Consider the following 24,251-nt stretch of genomic DNA (forward strand, 5'->3'; position numbering starts at 1 on the left):
AAAATTAAAAAAAAATCACACAACCTCTGAAAGAATGTAAAGAAAAAAAGGTTTCAAACTCGATTCTGTGATATTCTTGTTGAAATGTATTAGCTAAATCTCATTACAAACATCAGATAACTGAAATTGATGTATTCCAAAATGCAAAAATAGAAAAAGGGAAGAAGTAAGAGGAAAGTAAGGATGGGAGGAGGGGGTGGAGGTGGATGGAGGGGAAACTGTGATGAAGAAAGAAAGGAAAAAGGAAAAGGAGAAAGGAAGAAGGAAAAGGAAACGATTAGAAATCTGCATACGTGTTATGGTCAAGGAAAGTCTGAAATTATTTTCCTGACACAAGGATACTACAAACACTTGACATTAAAGTCAATCCACAATTCTGAACTTGATGTTTTTCCTGTGATTGTTGAAACTTTAATGGAAGTTTGAGGATTAGATGGGAGGAATGTGTTAATATTAATTTCCTGGTTTTGATGGTTATAATACGCCTTTGTTGTGCTTATGTGTGAGACACCCATATATTTTGTGTATATATGTGTGTATATGCACACTCTACATAAAAAAATTTACATACATATGTATTTTATATAAATTTGTATTTATAATACATGTATATGAATAAGTATTTTTAGAAAATACAAACTAAAGTAGGATTTTCCAATGTCAACACTATCATTCTTGACATTTTGGGACAGATAATTTTGTGGGGTGGGGGGTGTTCTTGCAAATTATTCAATATTTAGCATATTCCTTCAAAAAGGAAAAAAAGAACTTTTTAAAAGATTCTTAAGAAAAAGAAGGGCAAGTCACAGTCTGAGATAAGTATTTAAAATATACCCAGGGGCCTCCCCGGTAGCGCAGCAGTTGAGCGAAGCTGCTGGCAGCCTCTGTAGCACTGGTTTGATCCCCAGCCACCGGGCGAGGGTCCCACATGGCACGCAGACCTCTCCTGCCGCCCGCTGCTCCCATCAGTGGTGTACTTCGTTGGTCTGCCTGTTCTGCTCCCCGCTTTGGCTCTGGTGAATTCTCTTACCCTCCCGCGCTTCTGACTGTACCCAGTGCTTGTATAAATAAATAAATAAATAAATAAATAAATAAATAAATAAATAAATAAATATCTAAATAAATCTTAAAAAAAATAAAATAGACCCCAAAAAACCTTTTATCTGAAATATGTATGGAAATCTTACCCATCAATAACAAAAGGCAACCAAATTTGCAAATAACCAGAGTTGTTCTGAACACATACTTCAAAAAAGAAGTGATGGGCAAGGGCATTATGTACATAGAAATGTGTTCGGCATCTATAATTACGTGCAAAATGAAATCCCATAGCAATAACACCATGGAGGAAAAAATGACAACACTAAATGTTGATGAAAATATGAAACAACTCAAACTCTCAAAATGGAGTATACATTTCTGAAAACTGTTCCAGTTTCTACAAAACTAAATATTCACATATTCTATTATTCAGCAATTCTACTCCTAAGCATTTACACAAAAGAAAGAAATATGGCCAGAAAAATGTTTTCACACAAATCTCTATAGGAACATTACTAAAAGTAAGTGAATCATACAAAAAGAAAACAAATGTTCGTCCATAGGAAGATGGATAAAAACTTCTGGTGTATTCTTACAATGGAAAACATTTCAATAATAAAAATGGTGCACTACTGATATATGCAGCATCTGAATGGATTTCAAAAAATCATGTAAAACAAAAATAACAAGACAAAATTTGAAATCCAGGAATAGACTTAACAAATACATGGAGATAGACTGCAGGTGTGTGGTGCCATTGGAAAATAACTAGAAAAGAACAGAGGGAACATTCAAGGGTATAGAAATATTCTGAATTTTGATTATGTTTTTATTACATGTATGTAACAGTTCTCAAACTCATCATATTGTGTATTTCACATCTACAAATTTCAATATAAATTTTTCCACAATAAGATAATGTTGCAGAGGATTATGGGTGTCTTGGTGGTGGGTGTGTTAGGGTAACATGCATTGGAAAAGTTGTAAACCTCTGCCTCTGAGCCATCCACAGTGTTGGAAAACAATGTTACCTCAAGAAAAACAATACAAAAAAAAGTTCAAGTAATGATGAAAAACTGAAAATTGAAAACTCATTTCCTAACTGAATCATTACAGAAAGCACAGTATCTGGATAGTAGTTCTCATAGGTATTTGAGGTTTAGAAGCATCAGAATCTATTTTATGTTCTTTAGAATTAAGGCAATTTGGAATGCCATTATGTCAAAGATTTTTTTTAAATGATACTTTTCCTTTACTTATGTCTGAATAATAATCACTTTGGCTTCATAATTCAAGGATTTAATCCCATATATTAACTATACATTACTACAGTATTCCCAATTTTGATTCTTATGTATATAGCCTGTTTAGAATGTTGCTGATATTTCACAATAGGAAGTCCTAAAATTAGTAAAAAGTAAGCAGTCCTTATTCTATTAGAACTAATCTTCACACAGCCCTATTATATCAGGAAAGATTGACTGATTTTATGTGCAGGTTTGAAAATAGATTGCACAGTTGTAAAAGCTAGTGGAAAAGCACACATTTTACAGACATTTCTAAGGAAGATTAAACAAGATTTCATTGCTTAGATGTAAAACTATACTGTTAAGACCTGAAAAGTCACTGACGTTTGAAGTTAAATCTTTTTCTTTGCCTTTTTTCTCTTCTATGGCTACTAGAAACTAGTTAGAAAAGCATGTTAAAAATCTACCACTTAGGGCCTCCCTGGTGGTGCAAGGGGTTGAGACACAACCTATGAAGCTAACTGCAGCCTCCATAGCACAAGTTCAATCTCCAGCCAGGGAGCAACCCACAATGGCGCAGCAGACCTCTCCTGATTCGCCTGCTGCTCCCCTCAGCAGTATATTTCAGTCAATCTGCCTGTTCTGTTTCCCACTCTGTCTCTGGTGGATCCTTTCACCGCCCACACCTCTGGCCTGTACCCCTGTTCTTGTATGCATAAATGAATCTTTAAAAAAATACCTTTTTTCCTTCACTATACAATTGACCCCTTTAACCCAATTTATATCCCTTCAATCTAACCCCTCCCCTCTGGTAACCACTAATTTGTCTTAGTCTAAAAGTTTATTTTTGTTTTATGTATTAGTTCACTTGTTTATTTGTACTTTTAGTGATGACCTTAATGCAGTATATAAATATGTTGGTTTTCATGGATACACACTGAAACTTACATAATGTTATAATGCCCAGGTAAAAACCATCAGAAAGTCAGACACAGAAACACTGGTAATTTGGAATGTATTGATAGAAATCTCTGTCATGTCTTTCTACTAAAAGGAAAAGTGTTGATGTGTTAAAATTTGCCTTTTTTGAAAACAGCCATGTATGTGTATACTCAGGAGGAGTCGATGCATACATTATTACAAAGAAAGCCTACAAAGTCTGTAGCATGAGGGTGGAAGAGACAGGTATAAGAATTGAAGAATCATAATACAAGCTGACAGGGGTTGACCTCTTTCTTTAATACACCAAAAGCTAATATGTACAAAGAATTTCCAGAAATAGCTTCATATTTAAGCAATACTGAGTTCAAGATAGTAAGATGTCTGTAGTCAATATGGTTAAACACTGAAAATTGACATTTTTCATAAAAATATCTTTCCAGCAACATCTAGGCTGTTTTTTTTTTTTAAGCAAGACTATGGTAATAATATCTTATAAATTATTTGCATAACAATTTACTTCAAAGTACACGGAAGTATTGATGGATCAATCTTTTCAAATCTCTTGGAGAAACCAATTGGAAATCTTTACTACTGTAGATTAGTTCAAAAATTATATTTCCTTGATTGAGTTATCAACAGGTAAGCCTCACGTATGAAACAAATGAAACTATTCAAAAGCATCCTCCTTTTTTATCTTTCTTCTTTTCCATTTTCCTCTCTTTCCAGTTTTGTTTGGCACAGACTCCTCCAGAAAGTCTTCCTGGTAGTCAGTGTCTCCCAGGCATGTATCCAAGTGTATTTCCTTCTCATTGCTTTTATTTCAAGCTTCCCCATGTTTACAGGTTGCTGAGGATAGGGATGAATCCACTTACAGCTTTAATAATTCCTAGTTTCTTCTATTGTTTGTGATATATAATAGCATCCAATAAATATTCTTCAATTGAAAAACTGAATACATTTTGGTCATTTTATCCAACAAACTAACGGAGAGGCAACTCCAAAATACTGTGATTCCTTCTTAGTAAAATAGAGAAAATTAGTCTTTCAAGGAGATAGTAAATAAAGCATAGAATTGACACGCAAATAAAAACTGGAATTCAAATGTTTGGTGTCAGATTTTTTCCAATCAATATTCATGATTCTTACACCAAAAATTAAGGACTAAAAAGAAGCTTCCCTGTAAAATATTGTTAACACTATCCACAGAACAATTACATGAACAATTACATGACATCATGATGTGTAATAGCAAAGGGGTTACTATTATATCTAAATATAAAAAATAGGGCCTCCCCTGGTGGTGCAGGCTGTTGAGCACTGGGCTGCGAAGCTGCCCGCAGCCTCTGCAGTGCTGGTTCAATCCCAGCCAGCCGGCAAGGGTCCCACATGGCGCAACAGACCTCTCTTGCCGACCGCTGCTCCCCTCAGCAGTGTATTTCTTCAGTCTGCCTGTTCTGCTCCCTGCTCTGTCTCTGGTGAATCCTCTCACCCTCCCACGCATCTGGCCTATACCCCAGTTCTTGAGTAAAATAAATAAATCTTTAAAAAATAAATATGAAATATATTTTGCTCAACTATAATGATGTTCCATAAAGTGATGGGAAGAGTACAGTGCCCGGGGCTGTATTTTCTATCACAGGTCTATAAAGAATAACTATTTTATGTAAAAAATAGTCTTATTATGGCCATTAAAGCACATTTGAAAACAAAATGAATTCAAAATTTTTGCCAACACGTTTTTCTTTGAAAAGGATTCCAGAGAGAGATGATTGAACCAGGAGTTGTAATTTCCAACTTAATTACCAGCAAAAGGAAAATAATTTTTTTTAAATATTATCAAGCTTTTTCTATATATCCCTTTATATCCATCTAGTTACACTGACTTAAATATGTTTTAATCAGCATTATGTATATCATTATTCTTCTGATATTATTAACTTTTTCTCACACTAAGATATGGAACCAAAGCAGAAATATTAATCAAATTTCATGGAAAAAGCTCAATTTTTCCTCTACATATAATATATATAATCCACTCTGTAATATATATAATTTCAACAGCTAAGAAAAAGGAGACCATATCTAATTGTACATAGTTTCTCTTTGAGGGATTTGTTTTTTTCAGTTGTGCAATGGTATACTTATACTATTCAATAATCTGTTCTAATCTAAGTATGTATGCACATATACATACATATAATACATTTATGTGCAGAAACCTGTTTACCTATTACCAGAAACAGAGCCTAATTTTAAAGAGTTGTTACTTAGTATAGCTGCATTCCTAATTGTCAGTCATACTTTTATACCTATTTCAACTGTTCAAGTTACAATTAACCACATATCCTCTTCTCTGAACTTAGTCTTCATGTTAACCATCTTCAATTTGGGAAGAAATATACATTTTATCATTAATGTCAATTTTTTCTCAAACCTTTTTGAAACCCATACATAATGAGAACCCTTATCTTATTCTAGTGTAATTACAAAACTTTATTAAGAGCATTTCAGATAAGACTGGTTAATTTTGTGAAAGGAAATGGCAGTACTTGAAAGAGAAAAAGCTGTTGACTATACTTCCAAAGGGTATTCAAGTATTTAGAAATTATGCTTAGGTCTCCCCTTCATTCTGTCTTCATAAAGAGCCATTCAAAAGTCAATAGATAGTAAATTCTGTTAGAGCATACAAGAACTCACTTCTCTCGGTGAATATGTACTTCACAAAAGATCTGGGTTCTCTAAAAATGTATCACTTACTACACAAGATCAGAACACATTATTATTTCAATATCATACTCTATTTACATATCTTCCAAGGAGACACAAATTTACAAAAACCTTAACTAAAAAAAGAAGTGAAATTTTTCAATAAATTCCTCATTAAACATGTTTTACTAGGAAATATGAGCATTTGTACATCACAAGGGTGATATAATAGTTGCTGTTTTTTTCCTTCAACATGAAACATGTGATTTAGGGCTATAAGTTACATTGTGAGGATGTGAAATGAATCTGATTGTAAATTAGACTGTTTATGTGATTGAGTAAACTACATGACTATGTCAAGGGAAAGACTTCTGACTATGTAAAGTTTCTTGCAACCACGTGTGTACTTCGAGTTTAAAATGTGTGGGGAACCACAGAAATCCTTCTGTGGAGAAGGTAGAAACAGTTTCCTAAATTTCCATTTAATTGTGTGTACACTATAAACTGTGCCTCTTTCAGCCTACAGGGAAATAAAATAGGGATAGGGATGGTAATAATGTGAATTATGGTGATAAAATCCCCAGGTAAAGTATAAATCTTCCTGGACGTACAAAGGAGTTATGACCTAATACACCTTTCATAAGTTGAATATATCAGTTGAACATGCATTTAATATGCTTAACCTGAGCCTCTCTGGTGGCACAAGAGGCTAAGTCTCAGCACTATGAAGCTATCGGCAACCACTGAAGCAGGTGTTCTATCCCCAGCAAGGGAGCTAACCCACATGGAGCAGTAGAACTCTCCTACCTCACCACTGCTCCCCTTAGCAGTGTATTTCGGTCAATCGGCCTGTTGTGCTCTCACTGTGTCTCTGGTGAATCCTCTCCACCGCTCCCCCCCTCAACTTCTGGGCTACACCTCAGCTCTTGTATGCATAAATAAATAAAATAAATATTTAAAAAATATGTTTAACCTACCAAACATCATAGCTTAGCCTTGTCTACCTTAATCATACTCAGAATGTTTATATTATCTTAGAGTTGGACAAAATCATTTAATACAAAGTTTATTTTATTAAAAAAACAGTATTGAATATCTCATGTATTTTATTGATTACTACACTAAAAGTGAAAATTGTTTGTAGAATTGGTTTTTCACCTTGGGATTGCATGGCTCACTGGAGACTGTGATTCACTGTTAGAGTACAATATCACAAGAGAATATCTTACCACATGTTGTTAGTCCCAAAAAGATCAAAATTCAAAGTATTGTTTCTACTGGATGTATATTACTTTCCCACCACTAAAGTTGAAAAATCATAATTAAAATCATTATAAATTGGGGGCTTGTCTACATCATTAACCATTACCGAATTTTAACTGAGATCTAGTAATCCTCTGTGGGGGAAAAGATTGTTTCCATTTGACTGATGAAAAAAAACAGAACCTTGAAGAATTTTAAAACTTTTCCAAGCAAGCATCTAGAAAGTGACAAATCCTTGGTTGCTATAAAATTAGGAAATACAAGAATAGGACTAAAATATGCAACTAATATATAATGTTTTCTAATATTTTGTGGTCTGTTAAGGGGGTAGTTCCTTTCTTCATAAAGATTTGTAGGTACAACAGGATTTCAGGAGAAGAGTAAAGAACACTTGTCTGTACCTTCTTGGTCAAGGTAAATTGTATTTACTCATTAAGATTAAATGACTACAAAAATCTAATCCATCAATTTTCACGGTAACATTTATCTAAGAATTCTGTGTCAAGATGTGATACTAAGATCCAATAAATAAACAAGCTTCACTATATTAAAGAAACAAAAAATTATCAAATTCCAAACATTAAAGACATTAATTAATATATCACAAAAATAAAATGTGTGAGATTTTTAATAGCATTCTTTTGTGGAAAATCACGGTATATTAATTGTCACAGTCACCTGAAAATAACCTTTCTCATGCTTCTCTCATTTACACATGAGTAAATCCTGTGTTCTTCAAATCTTATCTCCAGAGATGATCTATTCTAACCTTTTTGAATATTAGATGCAAGGGTTTTAAGAAAAGTACTTTCGACTTTTTTTCTCCCTATAGCTAATTTGCAAATTCACACATCAATCAAAGGTTATTCCAAGGCAGAAGTGATTTACTATATTTTCAGGACTTTTGCAAGTCACCTAAGGTCATAACTGGTAGCTTAAAATCAGCCATGGTGAAAATATTTATACCTTTATACAACAGAAATCAGTAAATGCTACAAACACAGGACTTTTCCCAGAGACAGTTGCTAAAAATTTGCCCACACACCACAATTCTACACTCTACCTCTCTATTAAGAAAGAGCAAAAGAAAGTCATGTACTGACTTCCCAAGGCCAAACCTTTCATGCCAACTTGGGCTGGCATTCATTTTTGGTCTGACAGGAACCATAGTCCTTTCACTCTGTTTCACTCTAGTTCTCTCAAAAGTTACCAAGTCTTATTAAATCTAAAAAACATGACAGATTGCCCCCAACTTCCTTTCCAGCTTTTGTGTCTCCTTGGTCTCACCCCTGTGAGTACTCCAATCCTATGCCTGCATCCCAACCCAAAGGAAACAGATCACGCAAGGACTACGGAAGCCTACATGTTCCACACCACATTCCACTAAAGGGACCAGCATGCCAGCGTGCCCTCCCCAGCCTGTAATTGGTTGGCAGCTGATGGTTCACTCCTACATTCTTCTCTGAGGGTCCTAGATGGAAGGAAATCCTCTGCTGGCTTGAAGCTTGCAATCACTGGCCCCTCGCCAGTGGCTGATTGATGTGGAACTTCACTTTGCCTCAAGACAAGACTGTGATGCAATTCATACTCACGAGCTTCCAATGGCATCTGCTGAAACTTTTCTCCTGTGAGCAATCATCCTCATGATGATTCCCAGATAACATCAGAAGTTTCCTTACAGAGCATGCCCTTCATAAAGCTTTCACTAGAATCTTGGCTTTCACAGAATTCCAACCTCAAACAAAGGTTAACGATGATCCAGTTAGCTCTTCTCAGACTTCATCCTTCTATGACTCCACATGACTTCCAAAATTGTTCAAACAGCATTTTCTCCCATTTTTTTTTTGCATATAAGAACTAGGGTACAGGCCAGAGGTGCAGGGGCGTGAGAGGATTCACCAGAGACAGAGTGGGGAGCAGAACAGGCAGATTGACTGAAATGCACTGCTGAGGGGAGCAGTGGGTGAGACAGGAGAAATTACCATGTGGGTAATTTCCTAGCTAGGGATCGAACTCAGGCCGTCACAATGATAGTTCTGAGACATAATCCCTAGGTCACCAAGGAGGCCCTGTTTCCTCTAAAATATTTAAAATAAATCATCTTAATTTTTTTGTATGATTCTTTCATTCTTTCTCACTATAGTTGGCTAGAGAATTGATTCCATCCTCTTATCCTTTACATCCTGCCCTGGTAAAATCTATCATGAGGATAAATATCAGAGAAATACAAAACTTCCCTAAGTATATATTTCCATTCCTAAAAAGGCATTTTCTAAAAACCTAACTATCTTCCTGTTTTCCTTATCAAAGACATTACAATGTCAGAATTCACCAAAGCTTGAAATCACAGGGCTCATTCCTCTATAATCCTTGAATTTTCCATTATTTCTTCTACCAGTCTGTCACCAAGTCATGGCAATAAGAACTGCATTTTATTTTTGCAGCTGTTTCCTACTTTTCATTAGCTTTGCATCTGGAAGGTTTATGTTTCGCCAGAAATATTTCAGACACCACCAAATGCACACTCCTTCCTCCCATATGCCGGCTCAGTCACTAGGGCTTCTCATAGACACTACAGTTGTTTCTCTGAATGTGTGTTATGACTCTCTCACCTCCCTATTTAAGAACTTGGCAGATTTCCACATTTTTATTTTTTCCCACATTTTTATAAGCAATATCCGCATGTGTTTTAAAACAGCATCCAAAGACTATTGAGAGTTGAAGAAAATTTTGTTTTTAATCCAATTTTCTGCCAATTTTTCTCAAAAAAAAAAAATCTGTGGTCTACCAAATGTATTTGGCATTCCAAAAATACTTCACACATCTGAATATTTCAGTGACTGTGTTCATGTTTCTTCCGCTGAGAAATAATACCCCTGACTCTTCATACACACACCCATTCTCATACTGTGACTCCTTATTCAGCTGATTCCAATGACTACCTGTTATGTAGACTTCAGCCAGCAACTTCTCCCTCCCTTGTAAACCCATGACACCTTTCTATATCTTAAGTTGAATTTTTGGGCATATTTGTAGTTTTGTGTGTTTATGCAGCCCTCCCAGAATGTTGACTACAAAAACTTAAGGCATGAAAAACACTAGTTGTCATTTTCTCTGTTTTTTTTCCCTGCTGTATACAAAGTAGTTGCTCAGTAAATGTTTAGGATTCAATTGTATTCAATTACACAGTCAATTAGCAATAATGACTATAGCAGATTTGTTTCCTAGTCCAATAAAAACTTAAAATTATGGGGGAAAAAAGAGCCAATAAACAGCCAAACGTAAAAATCATTGAAATAGTGCCCAACAAAATAATAGGGGAGTAATGTAAACACTTCAATGCTACAGGATAACGAAATTCATATTATTTTCATGAACTTTCATGTTACGGTCTTAGGCAGGAGTCCTTTTAGCCAGATGATACAATAAATTAAGATGCATTCTGAAAGGTTTTCCAAATTTTCACTCCTTATATCTCATCATTTATAACAGAAGGCAGAAGGCTCAGCTCAGATGTCACTGAGGTAATAAAACCAATATCATCCTTACAGTCAAGCTTACTCCTTACCAGGAGTTTTCTTTAAAATGCAGCATTCCTAGCTGCAGTAATACCATTCAGATCACTGAGTCTTTACACATTATAGGGAAAAAATATTTTAAAATTGTAACCTTTAGAAGTAAAACATTTTATTCTTCCCCTCTTTACTTCCTTTATGAGATCAACCAGACAAATGCTAAATGAATTCCTTATTTTTAAATATGTTCACATTCCTCTGCCAAATATTCTAAACCAGCAAAGAAATCCTTTTTGAATCTTAGAATGTGATATCTGAGGCTCAGAAAAACATATGTACCCAAAAAATGAATAAAGTATCAGAATTCCTGCATAAAATAAGACCATGTTTAGAGCAAAAGGATAGAATCAAATTTCATTCCTTCATTCCCTCAAAATGGTTGATCTTCCTGAGCACCAACAGCAAGTATTATTGTGCTACAGAAAGTACAAATCATTAAGTCCTGTTCACGCTTAACTATCCCCTAAAGCCAGTGCATCTTGAAAAACTAAATAGTCTCAATCTGCCTATGTGTTCAGAAACACACTGAAATATTTTATCAGGTGACCTTGATCTACCTGAGACATGTGTCTCCTTTCTTCTCTCTTCCCTCCTTCTCTCTCCCCTTCCTACTTCCCCTTCTCCCTTCCTGCTTTCCTTTCTTCCTTCCCTCCTCAGCTACGAACCTACCCTATAGTTATAATACAAATGCAATGCTTTATAAGTTATTTCTGCAGCGTACACACCCTCGGTATTACACATTGGTCACCTTGCTAAAACTGACGACTTCTACAACATCTGAATGTCTACCTATAATCTTTTAGTGGGGCAAGATAATTTAGATGACACACATAGCATTTAGCACAGTATATCCCTTTGAAAAACAGATGAATCTTTTTAGGTTCAATGCTACCAAAGCACACGATTAAATATCGCCATTCAATTTTCTACCTCAAGCCCAACAGCTCTCTTTGCGGGCATGAGGTATTTTTCTTTATCTAGCCTGCCTGATGTTGCAGGTCCCTTTCTCACTCCATACTCTGCAAGACATGCTCAGATTCTCTTCCCATTCAATTTATGACATGATTCATTGAATGCTACAGCCTACTTGAGTATTTTTTAATATTTTCCAGCCCTGCAGTAGAAATCCATTTTTCCAATAAGAAATGTAGTGATGACCCTGTCAGCTAAGTATCCTAATTCACCTGTCTATGTGAAAAAGCTCTTCCCTCCAGCTCCTTCAGAATTCAGATATGGATTGTTCTCTTATGTACTAGCATCTACAGTGAGAAAAGCTTTCGCGCACTTCTTTAATATATATTTATACGTAAATACATGCATATGTACTATATATATTAAATTCTAGAAGTAGTATATGGTAATCAATGCAAAATACTATGATCACATTTTCTCTGTCTTTCAGGGATATATCCACAGTTATGAGATAAAAGAATATAGAAAAGAGAGTTTATTCCCATAACACTAAAAATGGTCACAGTTCTCTGGACTCACATCATGCTCTTATCAGCAGAAAATTCTGTACAACATAATATTTATCCTTAATTCAGAAAGATAGCCAAAGTTTTTACAATGGACACTTGACCATTGATCAATATTTTAAAGCATTTAAATTATGTTATAAGGGCCTCCCTGGTGGCACAGGGGTTAAGACACAACCTGCGAAGCTGTCTGCAGCCACTGCAGCATGAGTTCAATTCTTGGCCAGCCAGGGAGCTGCCCACATGGTGCAGCAGAATCCTCCTGACTCACCCGCTGCTCCCTTCAGCAGTGTGTTTCAATCGACTTGCCTGTTCTGTTCCCGGCTCTGTCTTGGTGAATCCTGTCACCCCCTGAACCTCTGGCCTGTACCCCAGTTCTTGCACGCATAAATAGACAAATTAAAAAAATAAATTATGTTATAAAACATAAAACTAAGAATATATAAATCAATGTGTGGCTAACAATAAATTGAGAAGACTTAAGAATAATTCTCCCACCTACCTATTTAAAATGGTGTGAATCAGAATTAGGTCTTGGAGTGGAGAAAGGACAAGGTCAGTTTCCCTTATGTCTCATGTTTTGTGTGAACTGTTGGTCTGCTTTATATGCAGAGGTTTAATGAATGAGAGGTTCTGACCAACTGCAAGTTTCATTATATTCCAAAACCCTTGAGGGAGGATTGTGGACACTTTGGTGGTAGGAAAACTATAGTGATTGTACCGAGGAATCCTAAATTAGGAAAAAATAAACAAGGATGTTTAAAATAAATAAAATAAATAAACTCTAATAATTCAAGAAAAATAAACAAAGAGAGGCAAACATTAAATGACAGAAGTTACACAAAATTTACCAAAACACAAACTCAGCATTGCACTCCACAACTGAGGGTGCTGGAAAGCTAACAGACCAGAGTCTCTTTGGGATCACTAACTTGAGATTTGGTTTCTTTCTTTCCTTTTTTGTTAATTTAATGTTTCCCCTGTGACCTAAAAGGCTAATGAAGCTTTAAAAGATCCTGCGGCAGTTCCAGACCGTAACTTATGCAGAAGATGTGGGTCATTAAGCTAAAGGTCTCTGGATTGGCATCTTCTCCAATAAGCATAAAGGTGATCTTGACCCATATTGTCATTCAAGAAATAACTTTCCTGATCCCCAGTAAGAGAACCATAAGTGAGTCTCACACATGAAAGGCAACTGGATCAAAAAGCTTTGGGTTCAATTTGTTTTCCTGTAGAATGGGATTTTGAAAAAGTCCCATTTTAAAATAGAGGTTTCTAGTAATAGTAATTTAGACGTTCATTGGATATCTCAGAAATTTGTGACTGCTACAAACGATTTAGGGACATCAAATTTTCCTCAGGAATGAGAAATACATAGATTTCATTTTAAATGTTAAATTATCATGTATTATAGTTTTAACTTCTGATATAAAGATTTTAAAAACCTTCAATTATTCAAAATATCCAAATTGCTCAATTTGGCCAAATACTTGCCCAGTGAGTCTAGGAAACTGAACAACTTAACTGACATATATAATGGAAACGGATTTTTTAACATAATATTTAAATATGAAATAAACTATTTTGTTTATGAATATTTTACCCCATTCAATAAAATATATCACTTGGCACAATTCTAAAGATTTTAAAGGCTCTGAATGTAAATATGGTGGCAAATATAAAACAAAAGTGTCTTTTCTTAAGCATAAAATAAACATCAAAATACATTTCAGGTGATGCTTAAACTATTAAGTATCTCTGCTACTATTAGAACCTCAATCTGACTAACATGCTCCATTTTTCCTTGTTACAGACACTGGCCTAGTGTAGTGTATTGTGAGCACTTACTGAATCTTGTAATACTCTTACAATTAAAACACTGTCTGGTGTTTTAATACTTTCTGAACTCCCTCCCCCTTGTCTCTCTCCTCCTAGACCCCCTCAATTTAAAGTCTTAATTTTCTTCCTTCAAAATTTCATTCCAACATAATTCAGTTATAACTTGATCCTTCTGTCTTCCTCTGTATCCATTACTTCATTGCATCGGGTTGGTTCTAATTGTAGTTTTATGATTCTCAGAATCCTTTCAGATAGCTCATAGTCACATAGTATGCAGGTTTGGGAATTGAGAAGAGTGAATTAAACTTGCACAGTCTTAACCTTCTCTGAAGGTTTTAACTGCATTGGTTTTATTTAATCACATCTGATCACTTACCATTTTACCTAGCTAATGCATTCTATAGAGGCCATGAATCATGGCAGTTCCTAAGAATTGTCTTGAAGCTCTGAGCTCTACCATCTAAGGATATTTCAGCCAATCTTTGGCTAAGCTGAAGAGGGAGCATCTATTTAATTTCTTGTCCTCTAATATTGGTTATGATGGCATGTTGTCACAATTCCTATTTGTGATGTGTCAAATAAAAATGATGTTTTGTTAGGTATATGATTTTTACACAGTTAAGGGTTGTGGTGAATGAGTCTCTCAGTCTGTGGGATTGCTACCTGATAGTTCTTTTTCATGTATTGGCAGTAATGGTGGCATAAGATACAAAATTTTTGACAACACACCCTGAAACAACTGGGTGATGGAGCACATTTACTTTATCTCCCATTTGCTCATAATTCAGTAATTTAAAATCCCCATTAAGTGATAATCCATTAAAATATAATTTGTGGTTTTATCTTTCTTATTTTCCTACCATCATCCCTAAATGATACTGACTTAAAACTCTACTTTGTTGTTTTTTTTTTTAAGATTTATTTATTTATTTACACAAGCACTGGGTACAGTCAGAAGCGCGGGAGGGTGAGAGAATTCACCAGAGCCAGAGCAGGGAGCAGAGCAGGCAGAAGGACCGAAGTACACTGCTGAGGGGAGCAGTGGGTGGCAGGAGAGGTCTGCGCGCCATGTGGGACCCTCCTCCGGTGGCCGGGGAGCAGCCGGGGATTGAACTGGCGCTGCAGAGGCTGCGGGCAGCTTCACAACCCAGCGCTCAACCGCTGCGCCACCGGGGAGGCCCTCTACTTTGGTTTTATAGATGTCAGAAGTTAAACATTTAAGAAATTGTGTCCTTGTTAAAAATATAATTTTAAGATACTCATAATTGCTAATGCCTCTGGGCAAACTTCATAGACACAGGAGAATAATATTAAGATGAAAATGACTTCTGGGGCCTCCTCGGTGGCACAGCGGGTGAGCGCAGTGCTGTGAAGCTGTCCGCAGCCTCTACAGTGCAAGTTCGATTCCCGGCTAGCCAGGGAGATACCCACATGGTGTGGCAGACCTCTCCTGCCTTGCTCGCTGCTCCCCTCAGCAGTGTCTTCCTTCCATCTGCCTATTCTGCTCCCTGCTCTGTCTCTGGTGAATTCTCTCACCCTCCCACACCTCTGGCCTGTACCCCCATGCTTGTATAAATAAATAAATCTTTTTAAAAAAGGACTTCTGATATAATATACACATCCTAACATGAAATTTCTAAAACTGATAATAAAGAGTTGCCTAGACTGAAGGTGAGAATCAGGTGACTTTGATAAAGTGAGTTGTGGAACATGCTAGGTGTGAGTTACCTGTGATTGTCATTTTCATTTCACTTCAACAAAAAACTTTTCTTAGAGATCACTGTTTAGCAAGACTATATCCTGATAGTTCAGAATATCATTATTTGAGACACATTCCTGAAATCAGCTCTCTGTCATCCCTTGACAAGTGTCCTTGAGAGCTTTATCATCAGTTTCTTTTTCAATAAAAGTGATATTACATAGGGCTGCTCCAAGCATTTAATGAGATAATACATGTAAAAGCTAGATCAGGGCAAAGGCAACAGAATCAATCAGTGTGGTAGCTACTATGTATATGCATTCTTTGCAGATTCAGATAATTTACAATGAATGGAGAAACTATCATTAAAATAGTTATTATTGCCCTCACATCTACTGTTTCCCTGTATCTATCATCTCATGCAAATCCAGTAAGTTCTATTTCATTTCCTCTCATTTATCACAGATCTTTCACTTTCCTGAACTCTCAAAATATTTGTTATATTATCTTTTTGAAAGATCATACACTATTCTACACCATGTTAAAATGTCCTACATAGGTATCAGTTATCTCCAATACATTTTTATTATATGTAAAAGGAAAGGCTTCATCTTATATTGTTTTTGTGGCTTTAGACTTTCTGGAGTAAAATTCATGATCTGTCAGAGCTCTGCCTACAATGCAGTGTACAAGTGTATGTGAATTTGCAGAAAAGAGAATGGGATTTCCTAGGTGTCCCTCTTAAAACACAAGTAAAGAACAAAAATACAGAATATAGGCATCTCAACATTAGAAGTTATTCGTGTTGGCTTCACGCCACCATCTAGAGTTATTTTATGGCATGTGAGCTCCTATCATTTGTCACAAAGAGATGGACAAACAGATGCTGATGAATTTCAAATGACTGTTTCTAGAGGAGTGGGGAAGATGGAATTTATTTTGCTTCACCTTATTTTGAAGTCATTCATAAAGAAAAGAGACAAGTTCTGGATGAGAAAAGATATAAAGCAATAGGGCCTCCCTGGTGGCGCAGGCAGTTGAGCACCGCACTGCAAAACTGTCCGCAGCCTCTGCAGCGTGGGTTCCATCCCCGCCGGCCTGAGAGAAACTCACATGGCACAGCAGACCTCTCCTGCCTCGTCTACTGCTCTCCTCAGCAGTGTATTTCGTCAGTTTGCCTGTTCTGTTCCCCGCTCTGTCTCTGGTAAATCCTCTCACCCTCCCACGCATCCGGCCTGTAACCCGGTTCTTATATAAATAAATAAATCTTTAAAAAAAATAAAGCAATAAACTTTACAATTGCACATACTTAGCTAAATTTGCCAATGTGGTCATTTTCATAAATGTATAGAATTACAAAATCATATTGTAATCCCACATGAACCTTTTTTATTTACTAGAAAAAATGATTTCACACCAAAAATATTTTCTATTTTGCATTTGCATGACATATTATACTTTGATTTTTCTTTTAATTTCAATTTTTTCACATGAAAAATTTCAGGTTAGTTATTCATAATCACAAATGCAAAAATCCTATAAAATTATTAGCAAATTGATTTTAGCAATGTATAAAAAGAATCATAGAATTTCTAAGCTGCATTTGTTCTGGGAATGAATACCTGGTAGCATTAAACTATTTGTATAATTATATTGACAGATTAGAGGAAATCACATGATCATAATAAAATGTTAAGAAAATCCATTAGATAAAATTCAATATCCAGGAACTATGAAATGTCTTAGCAAATAATAACAAAAGGGAACATTATCTGACATATACAACATCTACAGCAAACCTTGCATTTATTGATAAATAACTGAACTACCACCTTGATTTTGGAATCAAGACAAGACAACCTATTATGTCTACTTCTATCCAACATAGCCAGAAGTTTTAGACAATGCAACAAGGCAAGCAAAATAAATAAAAAAACATAAGGAACAGAAAGAAAGGAGAAACTGACATTTTCCCAGATAGTAGTATTATATGCAAAGAACATACAGGTAAATTTCTATAATTAATTAAGGAGTTCTACAAGGTTATTGGATATAAAATTGTGCAACTATAAACCAGAGACACACTATGGGGGGGGGGAGTAGGTGGGAATTGTATGGGGACTATAACCAAGAAGAAAATGCATACTTTGTGCAAAAATGAAAACTGGTGTAAAAATACATATTTTTTTTTAAAATGCAAACAAAATAAAGTCCTATTTAATGGTAAAAGCAATGAAAAAATTAAAATGGCATCATCAATCAATATTAATTTAAATATTCTGGGAATAACTATAAATATTAACTATCCAAGAAAATTAAAAACTTGACTGAGAATGAGAATTGACTAACCAAGATAAATACTGTGTTGTAAAGATGTGAATGAAATGTAATTCCATCCAAAACTCCAATAAATTTGGGGCCTCCCCAGTGGCACAGCGGTTGAGCGCTGGGTTGCCACGCTGCCCGCAGTCTCTGCAGCACTGGTTCGATCCCCGGCCACCGGGCGAGGGTCCCACATGGCGCGCAGACCTCTCCTGTCACACCAGCTGCTCCCCTCAGCAGTGTATTTTGTCAGTCTGCCTGTTCTGTTCCCTGCTTTGGCTCTGGTGAATTCTCTCACCCTCCTGCACTTCTGACTGTACCCAGTGCTTGTATAAATAAATAAATAAATCTTTACCCCCCCCAAAAAAAAAACCTCCAATAAATTTGGAAGAATCTGATAAAATGATTTATATATATATATATATATATAATTACAAGTGTCAAAGCATCAAAGGGATATTCAAGCAGACATAAACTTATCATAAAAATCTACTAATTAACAAACTATGGTATCCACACAGAGAGTCACTTGGGTAATAGAAAAGAATTAAAAGTTCATAAACACAACAATTTATTAATGGACACTTGATTAACGAGATATTTAGCACTGCAGAGAAGAAAAGGAAACAGATTTTGCAAAAAAATGTTTTGAGCCAACTAGGAATCCATTTAAGTGGAAAATAAAATAAATTGACTTAAATGGCCCAATATAAAAATCCAGCTCCAGGTGGAACTAGCTATCCATAACCCTTTGAGAAAAATATTCAAGAACATATCTTTATTTCCAGAGGTAAGGGCTACTTACTTAATTCCCACACCCACTATCACAACCCAAACAACTGATAAATTCTTCTATCACAACTGAGAACACCTTTATATCATATTTTGCTATGAGGATAGTGAAAATACAAATCGCAAGTGGGAGTTGTTGTTTTTTTTTTTTCTTTTTAAGAAGACATAATTAAAGAGGCACTAGAGAATTAACAGAAACTCTTATAAGTATTAAAAAAGAGACAAGACAGCCCACATGAAAAATGAGCACTTCACAAGAAGGAGTATGAATAGCAGGATCCATTAGTAAAGAAGTAAATGGAAATTAAAACAAGTGAAACACAGCTACAAAATCACTTAGTGGGTAAAAATTGTAGTCTTACAATGTTACGTGTTGGTAACAGAGGTGGATACTAAGAAGTTTCAAGTCATGGTGGTGGATATCAAGTTGTGGATAGAAGTTACAAGCATGAGTATGAACTTATGCTACCACATGGAAATGCTATGTGGTGTTTTATTACCTAAAAAATTCTCAGAGCATACAAAACTTAGGATCTAGCAATTTCACTCCTCAATATACCCCACAGAGAAACATACACATGTGTAAGAGTGGATATACAACACAGCTCTTGGCAGTATTGTTCTTAATAGCCCCAATGGACACCCAATGTCCATCAGCAAAACAGATCAATAAATTGTGTCATAAAATATTAAGCAATTACAATGACTAAACCACAGCTACACATATTAAAATAGACTAAATACCATACATAAGCATCAACTATCAGAAACAAAATAATACACAGAACAATATAGACAATGAAACTTCAAAACAGGTCAAAATCTATTAAGGGATGTGTATACAGGTGAAAGATGTATTAGGGAATGATTCTCAGTAAAGTCTGGAATATTGGTTACAGTTGGGGAAATAGAGGTGATTGTAATCTGAAAAAGTGTCACCTGTTTCCTGGTGGCAATATTTCTATAATACTTGCAGAACTCTATATTCTGACTTGATGGGGTTTACATGAGACTCCCTTTCTAGGCATTCATTAAATTACACATATATGTCACTATGCTATAGGTCATATTTTATGATTGAAAAATACCAATATTTTCCAGGGGCTATTCCAAGACTCACCCATCTCATTCAAGTGAACTTAGTCATTTGTTATTAAAATGCCCTACACTTGAATCTCTTATGTGCTACTTTAAAAAAAAAAAAAAGATTTATTTATTTATGCATACAAGAGCTGGGGTACAGGCCAGAGATGCAGGGAGTGAGAGGATTCACAGAGACAGAGTGGGGAACAAACAGAACAGGCAGATTGACTGAAGTATACTGCTGAGGGGAGCAGCGGGTGAGGCAGGAGAGGTCTGCTGCGCCATGTGGGTTGCTCCCTGGCCCACCGGGGATTGAACTCGTGCTGCAGTGGCTGCAGATTGCTTCACAGTGTGGTGCTTTACCCCTTAAGCCACCAGGGAGGCCCTACTTTGTCTTCTTTTTTTTTTTTTATTAGATAATAAATTTTACTGTTATATTCCCCATACAATTGCAGTGCCCCCATTCTGACCCCAATCCCTCCCCTCCCGCCCCTGCCCCCCTAAAAGTGTCTCTGGTTCATAGTTTTTTGTTGATTTTGATTTTCACTTTCTTATAGTTATTCATTTTCCTGGTCCCTTATTTAAGTTTTCTAGATTCCTGCTATGAGTGAGACCATCCGGTATTTTTCTTTTTCTTTTTGGCTTATTTCGCTGAGCATGATCCCTTCCAGTGCCATCCATTTTGCTGCAAATTGCATGTGTTTATCTTTTTTGAATGCTGAGTAATATTCCATGGTATATATGTACCACATCTTCTTGATCCAATCATCTATTTTTGGGCATTTGGGTTGTTTCCAAAGCTTAGCTATTGTAAACAGTGCTGCTATAAACATAGGGGTGCAGGTGTTCTTTGGAATTGATGTTTCTGTGGCCTTTGGGTAAATACCTAGGAGTGGAATTGCTGGATCATATGGAAGCTCTATGTTTAGTAGGTCCAGAAATCTCCACACAGCTTTCCACAGTGGTTGGACCAGTTTGCACTCCCACCAACAGCGCAGAAGAGTTCCTTTTTCTCCACACCCTCGCCAACATTTGTTGTTGCTAGTTTTTTTATTTTTATTTTTTTTTTTTTTTGTCCATTGAGGCATTTTATTTCCACATATGTTTTACACCCCTAGAAAAAGAATCCCAGGATTTTCCCTCCTGTGTGTTTTCGTCTTGCTTCTTCATGGTCCATGATGCCAGCTGAGGTTGTCAGTACAATGAAACCAAACTGACGAGATGGAAGCAAATTATTCTGCCATTTTTCTAGATCTTTGAGTTGCACATCAAATCTGGGGCTGATCACTCCACACTTGTTTAACCTGCCTGTGAGGTTCACAACAATTTTCCCAGCTCTGTGATCATCAATGATTTCAAATTCACCAATGTAACCATGCTTCATCATCACAGTTAGAAACCGGACGATAACTTTGGAGCACGGTCTAATAAGAACCTGGCGTTTGCCTCTCTTTTCGGCATTGTTGATGCTCTTGAGGGCATCAGCCAGGACATTCATGCGCACCATTATGGCGGCACGGAAAAATGGCGGAAAGAGCGTTGCTAGTTTTTTTAATATGTGCCATTCTCACTGGTGTAAGATGGTATCTCATGGTAGTTTTGATTTGCATTTCCCTGATGACAAGTGATGTTGAACATTTTTTCATATGCCTGTTGGCCATTTGCATTTCCTCTTCAGAGAAGTTTCTTTTTAGCTCTTCTGCCCATTTTTTGACTGGATTCTTTTCTTTGTTGTTGTTGAGTCTCATCAGCTCTTTGCAGATTTTTGTGATCAGTCCTTTATCATTAGTGTTGGGTGCAAAAATGTTCTCCCAGTTGGTGGGGTTTCTCTTTGTTTTTGTTATTGTCTCTTTTGCTGTGCAGAAGCTCTTTAATTTGATGTAGTCCCAGCTGTTTATCTTCGCCTTCACTATCACTGCTTTGGGTGATGTGTCTGTAAAGATGTCTTTGATGTGACAAACATCAACAGATACACCAAGATTGAAATCATATCAACCATCTTTTCTGACCATGAAGGCATCAAACTAGAAATAAACCATAAAAAGAAGGCAAGGAACTTTCCTACCTCATGGAGATTAAAAACCACACTACTGGAAGACCACTGGACTAATGAGGAGATCAAAGAAGAAATTAAAAAATTCTTTGAATTGAACGACAAGGAGGACACCAATATCCTAAATGTATGGGATGCAGCAAAAGCAGTAATAAGAGGAAAATATATAGCAATAGAAGCTCACATCAAGAAACAAGAAAGAACTCAAAGAAACAACCTAATCTCGAAGCTCAAAGATCTAGAAAAAGAACAACAAAAAAAACCCAAAACCAGTAGAAGAAAAGAAATAATAAAAACCAAAGCAGAAATAAATGAAATTGAAACTAAAAAAACAATCCAAAAGATCAATGAAACCAAGAGCTGGTTCTTTGAAAAAATCAATAAAATAGACAAACCCCTAGCCAGGCTCACAAAGGAAAAAAGGGAGAAAGCACAAATAAACAGGATCATCAATGAAAGAGGAGAAATCACAACGGACACAGCAGAAATCAAAAGAATAATCAGTAACTACTATGAACAGTTATATAGAAACAAGTTTAACAATCTAGAGGAGATGGACAAATTCCTACAACTCTACAATCACCCAAAGCTAGATAAAGAAGAAATAGAACACCTAAACAGACCAATTACAATTAGCGAAATTGAAATGGTAATCAAAAACCTCCCCAAAAACAAAAGCCCAGGACCTACTTTGTCTTCTTATGGGTTTTAACACTGAGCGCCACTGCCTCTCAAAAGCAGAGGATACATGTATTTTTTTCAGTTTTGAATCTACAGCCCTTGCCCAGAACTTAGTAATTATACATCGTGCTTGACCCTGTCATGGAAAATTACTCCAGATTCAACAGAACATCTTAGTTGTCAGCCTATGTCATATTTTCCTGAATGCCACTGAATACTATGCAAGATGGATTTTTTTCACACAAAATCTAAATATGAATGCTCTTAAAATTATAACATTAATATTTGCAATTATTGGAACCATTTTTATAAATATCAATTATATGTAAGTACCATTATTCATAATAAATTGTGTGGGCCTTCCTGGTGATGCAAGTGGTTGAGCGCCGTGCTGTGAAGCCGTCCACAGTCTCTGCAGCACGGACTTAATCCCGGCCAGCCGGGGAAGAGACCCACCTGGCGCAGCAGACCTTTCTTGCCTCGCCCACTGCTCCCCTCAGCAGTGTATTTCAGTCAGTATGCCTGTTCTGTTCCCCGCTCTGTCTCTGGTGAATCCTCTCACCCTCCCACGCTTCTGGCCTGTACCCCAGTTCTTGTATAAATAAATAAATATTTTAAAAAATAAATTGTGTGATGAAATTTGAATATTTGTTATTTTTAACAATGAATACTTCAATACTTCCTGGGGGATTTAGTGAAAGTGGTTATGGCCAGGAGTTGTGAATTCAGGCTACTGGACATTTTCATACACAACAATGAAAAAATAAAGAACTTACAGATCTCAACAGCAAACAATGTGTGGCTTATTTTTAAATATTTATATTAACTGCAATTTAGAATAAAAATAAAAATAACTTTCTTGTCATCCCTCAATTGGTTTTTATAATGCTGTTCCTCAACACTAACTCCCAACTTAAGAAAACACAATTTATTTCAATAACCAGGTTAATAACATCACTTCAAGTCATCAACCACAAAAGTAAATGCAAAACATAAAATATTATTATCCTGATCAGAATTATAAACATATGAATCCAATTACAGATTTTTTTGAACAAACAGAAGTAATAAGTGAAAGTGAACAGTTTACACAAACCAGAAAGAAAGATCATTGAAAAAAGTAAGAAACATTAGCATAAAAAGTTCTTCACTACATAGAGGATGTTTGTTATGGGAAGACTGTAGAATTTTATTTTGGGTGACTTAGGATGATAACTGATCAATGTAATCCAAATATCTGTGCTCCTTTGTAGTTAAATGTTTCCCAGAAATAAATGAAATATGAAGCCTTCTAGCTGAACCTTTTATCAATTTCTCTTTTCTCCTCTAAAATACACCTTTTTTTTTTTTAAATGGACAAAATACTATAGAATCCATTAGGTGGTATTTGATCTTTCACTTTTGTTGTTGTTCAAAAAATGCATGTCTTCTGCCCACACACTGTCCCCCAATTCCAGAACCTGGTATCTAGGATTCTTAAGTATGCACTTGACACTAAACAGGTTGACTGTTCTGGGAAAGAACTTGCAT

At 35.9% G+C, this 24,251-nt stretch overlaps 2 protein-coding genes across 5 annotated transcripts in view; both read right to left on the reverse strand.

The window, feature by feature from the left end:
- Window positions 1-24,251, reverse strand: part of GPC5 (glypican 5) — a 1,063,734-nt gene that overhangs the window by 716,438 nt on the left and 323,045 nt on the right. The window lies entirely within an intron of this gene.
- LOC119259814 (40S ribosomal protein S15a) lies at window positions 21,040-21,523 on the reverse strand. The gene has a single exon (XM_037528802.2). It carries the CDS (start codon window positions 21,492-21,494, stop codon window positions 21,102-21,104), a length of 393 nt encoding a protein of 130 aa, XP_037384699.1. The 5' UTR covers window positions 21,495-21,523; the 3' UTR covers window positions 21,040-21,101.

This window comes from Talpa occidentalis, unplaced genomic scaffold (assembly GCF_014898055.3).
Source record: "Talpa occidentalis isolate TD23 unplaced genomic scaffold, MPIMG_talOcc4v2.1 talOcc4.5, whole genome shotgun sequence".
Classification (NCBI taxonomy): Eukaryota; Metazoa; Chordata; class Mammalia; order Eulipotyphla; family Talpidae; genus Talpa; species Talpa occidentalis.